The sequence below is a fragment of the Herpailurus yagouaroundi genome, unplaced genomic scaffold, assembly GCF_014898765.1.
Source record: "Herpailurus yagouaroundi ecotype Mexico unplaced genomic scaffold, PumYag 185, whole genome shotgun sequence".
NCBI lineage: Eukaryota > Metazoa > Chordata > Mammalia > Carnivora > Felidae > Herpailurus > Herpailurus yagouaroundi.
In genome coordinates this window covers 829,680-836,755 of record NW_024412416.1, presented here as the reverse complement: position 1 = coordinate 836,755, position 7,076 = coordinate 829,680, and the positions used below count along the sequence as shown (strand labels likewise).

Here is a 7,076-nt window from a genome sequence, read left to right as displayed (position 1 = left end):
ATATGTGGATGGACGGATGGATGGATGGGTGGTGGGTGGGTGGATGGGTGGATGAATGGGTAGGTGGGTGGGTATATGGGTGGGTGGATGGATGGATGGTAGGTGGGTGGATGGATAGGTGGGTAGATGTAAGGATGATTGGATGGATGGATGGATGGACGGACGGTGGGTGGGTGGAGGGGTGATTGGGTAGGTGGGTGGGTATATGGGTGGATGGATGGATACCAGGTCCCTTCCTTGAGCTCTGGAACAAGTGAGCTGACCAGAAACCCTTTATTATTGCCACAGCATTGACGTTGACTTTGGGGTCAGGCCATCTCCAGCCCTGTCCTCAAGGAGTGTCCAGCAGTGGAGACCAGGTTCTCACACATGAACTTGTAGAGTCAGGCTCCGAGTGTGGTGCTGGGCAGACAGGTGTCCCCCAGGGATGTCACGGTCCAGTCAGGAAGACATTAGACACATTCACAACTAGCTCTGGTACCTGACAGCTGTGGTAGGGACCAGGCACCACGCAAAAGAGATGTTACTTCTATTTGCAGGGGTTGGAGGAAGCTGGAAATAGGGCGACACGTGACCTGAGCTGGAGGACTAGGGTCGTATCTAATGGGTTTAACTGTGAGGACTTAGGCCCCCAGCCCCATCACCAAGACACTGATGTAGGAGACTTCCAGAAATAGTAAAGAGACCTAGTGCGGGTGTTGGAAGGTGGACAGTCATACCCAGTCTTGAACACCCAGCCGAAGTTTTTGGCTTTTACTCTGTGAACAGTCGGAGCTATGGAAGGTGTTACACCAGGGGAGTGACATGATTAGAGCTACGGATTTGAGTGGAAATTGCCAGTGTTTGGGAGGACGGATTCACGTGGGAAGAAGCCAGACTCGGAGAGACTCAGGGGGCACGTCAGTCTCCCGACACTGACCTAGAACCAAGAGCGGGGTTTCTAAGTGTTGAAGGGTTAGAGAATTCTGATTCGTTGTACATTCTGATGACCAGGATTACGCTTAGAAAATCAATTAATACAGAAGTGTTTTAGAGACAGGGAGACAACTGCTGTGTGTGGAGTCCAGCCTGGAAGAAACGACAGCCTGAGGTGGCAGGTGCCGGACCAGGGTGGGGCCCCATCATTCACACACACGGGCAGGCGTGGGAAATGGCTCAACCACTTCAGAGAATTGGAAGCCCATTGCCTAAAAATTAGCAACTTAGAAATTGTCAGGCCTGTTGTATGACCAACAATGCCACCTTCTGGTACTTGTCCGGGAGGAACAGAAGTGCCCACGAGAAGTCTCGCGTGCTAATGTCCTTAGCGGCTTTGTGCATCGTGGTCCCCAGACTAGAAATAGCCGGGGTGTCCATCAGCAGACAGACATACAGACACGCCCCGGAGCATCCACGAGACGGAATACCGCTCCGCGATGGAAAGGAAGCCACCACAAATCCACGTAACAAAACGGATCAACGTCAAAGTCAAAGGAAACAGAGCCAGACACAAAATAGTACACACCATGTGATTCCAGTGATGTGAGCTTCTAAATTTTTTTAATGTTTTTATTTATTTTTGAGAGACAGAGAGCTTGAGCAGGGGAGAGGCAGAAAGAGAGGGAGACACAGAATCGGAAGCAGGCTCCAGGCTCCGAGCCGTCAGCGCAGAGCCCGATGTGGGGCTCAAACTCACAAACCGTGAGATCATGACCTGAGCCGAAGTCGATGCTCAACCAACTGAGCCCCCCCAGGCATCCCAAGTTACGTGAACTCCTAAAACGGGCAGAGCTAACGTGTGGTGAAGGAATCTGGACAGTAGTTGGGGGGGGGGGGGGGTGGCTGGGAAGGGACGTGAGGGAACTTCCTGGGTGATGGGAACGTTCTTTTATCCCAGGTCAGGCACACACTGATCAAAACCACTCAGACCTCGCACTTAGGGTCTGCGGTCTCCATTCTATGCGTGTTAAACCTCAAATTTTAATTATGCAGTCCCTTGGGGCGCCTGGGTGGCTCAGTCGGTTAAGCGTCCGACTTCAACTCAGGTCACGATCGCACGGTCCGTGAGTTCGAGCCCCGCGTCGGGCTCTGGGCTGATGGCTGGGAGCCTGGAGCCTGCTTCCGATTCTGTGTCTCCCTCTCTCTTTGCCCCTCCCCCGTTCATGCTCTGTCTCTGTTTGTTTCAAAAATAAATAAACGTTTAAATAATAATAATAATAATAATAATAATTATGCAGTCCCAAATCTCTGACCTGCCTTTTCTGTGACCAGCAGAGAAAACTCCCTTTTAAATGGTTCAAGTGATTAGGTCAGGCCCACCTGGACACCCTCCCCATCTTCCCACCAGCTGTGTCGTGTGTCGGTTAACGTGACCGAGGGAGAGGGGTAGCAGCCCATCCGATTTATGGGTCTGGGGCTTAGGAGGGCTTATGCACCAGGCCCGACTTGCTTCTCTGCTGTGTAACTAGGGGGAGACTACAGACCCTGAGCCGTAGTTAGCTCCAAGTCTAATACATCGTGTGTGTGTGTGTGTGTGTGTGTGTAAGACGGAGCCTGACGGCCTCCCGCAGCTATATCTGGTAGTAAGTGTTTCTGCCGGTATTTTATTTATATTTTATTTGTTTACATAACAGATACATTGTACATACGAAAATAAGCGCTGGGACGTGTGAACGGCATGCAGGGACACTGTGTACTCTCCTGCATATGTGACGTCCCAGCGTGGGGGGGGGGGGGCCACCTCTGAGCTGTGCGCGAACAGCCGCGTGTGGAACGTTACACCCGCGTGTGCATCACCCACACGTCGGGAGGGGAGCTGTGTGCCGCCGACGGCCGCGCGGGCACGTGCAGACCCGCGTGGTCGGGGGCTGCAGACCTCGTCTAGCTCCAGCCTCCACGCTAAGTGACTGTTGTTTGGCGCGAGTCCCGTCCCTTCTCCGGCCTCCGTTTCTTCATTTATAGAATGAGACGGTTGGTCTTTCGTGCTTCCCGAGCCCCCTTGCAGCCCCGAGTCTGGGTCCGTAAGGACGGTGCTGCACAAAGAGATACTCAGTACCTCGTCTCTGGAGGAGGTGGAGGGAGGCGGGAATAAGGGAGGAAGGGAGGCAGAAGCCGCCCAGACAGTCCTGCAGGTGAGACCTCGCTTGGCCCCGAAGCGGAATAACTCTTTGGATCGTGTCTCCCTGGAATGAGGAGGCCCCTGCGTGCTCCCCGCCCAGTTCCCCTTGCGAGTAAAGTCGACTGAGCCTCTTGGGAAGTGGGAGAAACATTAAAACCGAATATTCTGGCTAACGTTCATGCTTGGAATGGAGGCACAGAATCATTGGAATCAAATAGTTCTGCAAACCAGAGACGCCCCTCACAGAGCGTTTACCTTTAGACGGGGCGGGCCGGCGAGGGCGCAGCTGTGCTTTCTGGATCAGGGTGTCCCCCAGGCCCGCTGCCCCCTGCCCCCCCCCACACCCTCCCGCCTTCGGGCTCAGCTGAGGGAGCCTCCTGGGACACCGTCAGGGGACCAGGTGTGCCCTACCACCCCCGACACAGCCCGTTTTGCAGAGCTGTTCCCCACCCACGGCCTCTTGGGGTCCTCCTGTCTCTCGGGGCTTGTGGGGAAGCTGTCATTGTCCCATTTCGGTCTCAGAGCACCTGTGTGTGGCTCCTGAGTCGGTGACAGCAGCCAGCACCCACCCCGCCGAACAGCCACACCCAGGGCAGCCGGAAAGTCACATCAGAAGATGCCAGATGGAAAGGCGTCCCCTCGATTGGGCAAGTGGGAGCCAGCTGGTGACCCCCGAGAGGGACCCAGGTCCTGTGGGCGCTGGTGGCCGACCCAGGCCAGCCTGGGCTCGGAGCGAGGGCAGGAGAGACCGCGGGGACCATGGGGGAGGGCAGGCCACTCTCTCCACAAGCCTGCAGAGGTAGGAGGGGGCTTGGTCTGTGCTCCGTGTGGAGGACAAAGCCCATGGAACAGGGGCCGCTGCTACTACAGAGGGAAAGGCAGGGTCTGGGGCACGGACACTCGGGGGTCCAGATGGGACTTGGGCTTGGGCAGGGATGCCAGGGGAGGGAGGAGCTGGGGACCCAGCACAGGAAGGGGCAGGGGAAGATGGGGATGGGGCTCGGGAGGGGACCCGAGACCCCAGACCTTCCCCCGGAGTCGACGTCTGGCTTTCCAGTTCCCTGCCCTTCTGCCCTGTGAGGCTGCACCCCTTTCCTGGAATGGGGCTTCTCCCCAGCTCTGACACCTGTAGATGGCCGTGATTGTGCTGTGGGGAGTCAGGGAGAGCTGGCCCAGACGCAGGTGACCTGGCCCATGACCTTGGGTGTTCCAGGCTCCCCACCGCCCCTCCTGCCCCCAGTTGTGATGCTCCGCAAATGTGAGGTGACGCCTGTTAATCTGCACAAATGCTGGGCTGTCTCTTCCGCCCCCTGCTTATCCTTTGGGGGGCCTTCTGACCTGTCCCCACTAACTTTCCGGCTTTGTTGCCAATCACCACCGCACAAGCCTCCCAGCCAAGGCTGCCCTCGGATGGGCGCGTGCCCGGAGCACCGGGTTCGTCATCAGAGGCCTGGGCTGCGGGGACATAGTCCGGGTTGGAGACGGCATTTCAGCTGGGCCCGGGGCTAGCCTCGGAAAGAGGACGGAGCTAGCACAGGGAGGGCAGGGGAGGTGGATTCCAGACAGGAGGTCTGCCCCGTGCAAAGGCCTGGAGCTCCTGGCGGGGGAGTGGGACCCGTCGGACCCAGAGGTTGGAGCGAGAGACGGGGGCTGGGGAGGAGGCGGCCAGGCCGGGGCCCCGGGCGCTGTGTCCTGAGTGTGGGGGGGAGGCCCCCCCCGGGGCTGGATCTCTAGGGGTGCTGGGGGCTAACCTGCGGCGTCCATCTGTCCGTAGCTACCGGACCCTGGCCACGGAGCACGAAGCGCTGATGCAGAAGTACCTGCACCTGCTGCAGATTGTGGAGACGGAGAAGACGGTGGCCACGCAGCTGCGGCGGCAGATCGAGGATGGGGAGGTTGAGATCGAGCGGCTGAAGGCAGAGGTGACCGCTGGCTAGGCGCGGAGGGGGCCGGCAGGGGTCCGGGCCCCGGACCGGCACCTCAGAGCACCCTGGGCTCCTGCAGGTGGGGCGGGGAGGGGGGCGGCGGGCCGGCCTCCAGATGTAGACGCAGCAATGCAGGCGGCGCGGGAGGGGCGCGTGGCCGGATCGGGGTTCGGATCCCACCTCTGCCACTGAAGACAGGCAACTGGAGCAGGAGCCCTAGGCTCTGTGCCTCAGTGTCTTCATCTGTAAGGTGGGCTTTTCGCCAGCACCCGGCGAGGTTGTGCGGATGGTGCGAGGTCACGAGTGCGTTGGGGGTACTATGCCGAGGACCACGCCGAGCACTCGGCGGGGGCGCGGGCCCGGTCATCGGAGCGTGCGCTCCCGTGTCGGCACCACAGCAGCCCCTTCTCCTGCCCATTGTGGGGAGCACTCTCACGGGGTCGTCGGGCAGCCGTCTGGAGGCAGCGCCGCTGCTGGACTGAGCCCACTAGGCTTGGATCCCGAGCGTCGTCTGCGAAGCAGTTTCTCGTCAGAAACGCGGAACCGGGGCCTCCAGCATCGGAACCTGCACTCCCACAGCCTCCCAAGCAAGCCCCTCTTGCGTGAAAGCGTGGTAGACGCTCTCGGCCCTTAGACACCCTGCCAGCCATCTGCCCACCCCAGAAGGATCTGATCCCTCACCCCACAGCACGCTTGGAACCGTCTGGCCCCGTCGCACAAGAGCCGCGGACTCGGAGCGGAGGAGGGGACGTGAACGCACAGACTCTTGCAGCCAGAATCCGCTACATAATTTCCAGGGCCCAGTGCAAAGGAAATAAGCAAGGCCGTGGCTAGGGCTGGGGGAGTCCGCCCCCGTCCCACGGCCCACCACCCCAACCCAGGTGACCCCCAACTTCAGCCTCCACCTCCCCCAGCCTCTGCACCGTGATGCACTATGTTCCCAGATTAGGGGGTCACCCACCTGGTGCACTGGCTGCTGTCTCCCTGAGACACCATGGGCCACGCCCTCTGCACCTGCACCCAGGCCCCTGCAGGTGGCACAGGGTCTCCAGTCTCCCCTGCTCCTGCCACCCATTGCCTCCAGGGCACAGGGTAGCCATGGTCATGGGTCCCAGGGTGCCAGGCTGTGGGGAGGGGGCAGCTGAGAACCTGTCCCGGGGAGGCAGGAACACACGTGAGCTGAGGCCCCAAGCACCTGGGGTGTGCTGCACTGTCCCGTTTGATGTCACCATAAAGCACAGATTCCAGAAGGAAATTACTAAGAATTTCAAGATGGCAGCTGCACGGGTCCCACCGTGTGCCCGCGAAGCCAGCTCTGCCTGGGAAGTTCACAGACTGAAGGTCACCACTTCCGCCTTGGTGCTCGGCGGCCAAGCTGTCCGGTGCCCTTGGAAGTTGAAATTCAACGAAGTTTCAGGTTCAGTATTCCTCTTCCCATCCTGCACCAGGCACCTGCAGAGGCGCCTTCTCAGTCCCTCCGTGACCAGCCACTCAAGGAACCAGGTGCAGAGAGAAGTCACGTGCCTGAGCTCACAGAGCTGGGACCAGGGCCCAGGGCCGCCTGTCCACTTGCCAGTGTGTCCACCCTGCCCAGAGCCCCTTCCCACATGGCTCTGGGATAGGAGCTGGTCCTGTGTCTCAGCACCTGGTTCGATCTGGGATTGGCTGCACCCTGGAGGCCACTCCCGGGAGCTCCCCAGCCTGGCACACATCCCCAAATTGGGGCTCCACCCTGTGAGGAACCAGAGGCCTGGCCCCAGTCCAATGTCACTAGATTCACAAGCAGGGGTGTCCAGGTGCCACTCACTCACTCACTGAAATGTGCCTGCAGCCACCTGACCACGGCTGTGGCCTCGGCTCTTCCCCCAGGCCCCCTTTCCGGTCAACCAGGACTCTGGCACCTCTTGGCCACGGCACATGCTGGTGCTCCTGTTGGAATGGCCCTGTCATCCCACCTGCCCTGCCTCATGGAACCCTACCCAGTCCAGCACCCCTCCCAGGGAACACCCCCAGTCCAGCAACCCCTCCCAGGGAACACCCCCAGTCCAGCACCC

At 59.6% G+C, this 7,076-nt stretch overlaps 1 protein-coding gene across 2 annotated transcripts in view; it reads left to right on the top strand.

Annotated features, from left to right (window-relative positions):
* RASGRF1 (Ras protein specific guanine nucleotide releasing factor 1) overlaps positions 1–7,076 on the top strand; it is a 97,277-nt gene that overhangs the window by 26,559 nt on the left and 63,642 nt on the right. For both annotated transcript variants that reach the window (XM_040493447.1, XM_040493446.1), the window contains exon 3: positions 4,872–5,019. In XM_040493447.1, the coding sequence (XP_040349381.1) occupies positions 4,872–5,019 (148 nt within the window). The remainder of the gene's footprint in view (positions 1–4,871; positions 5,020–7,076) is intronic.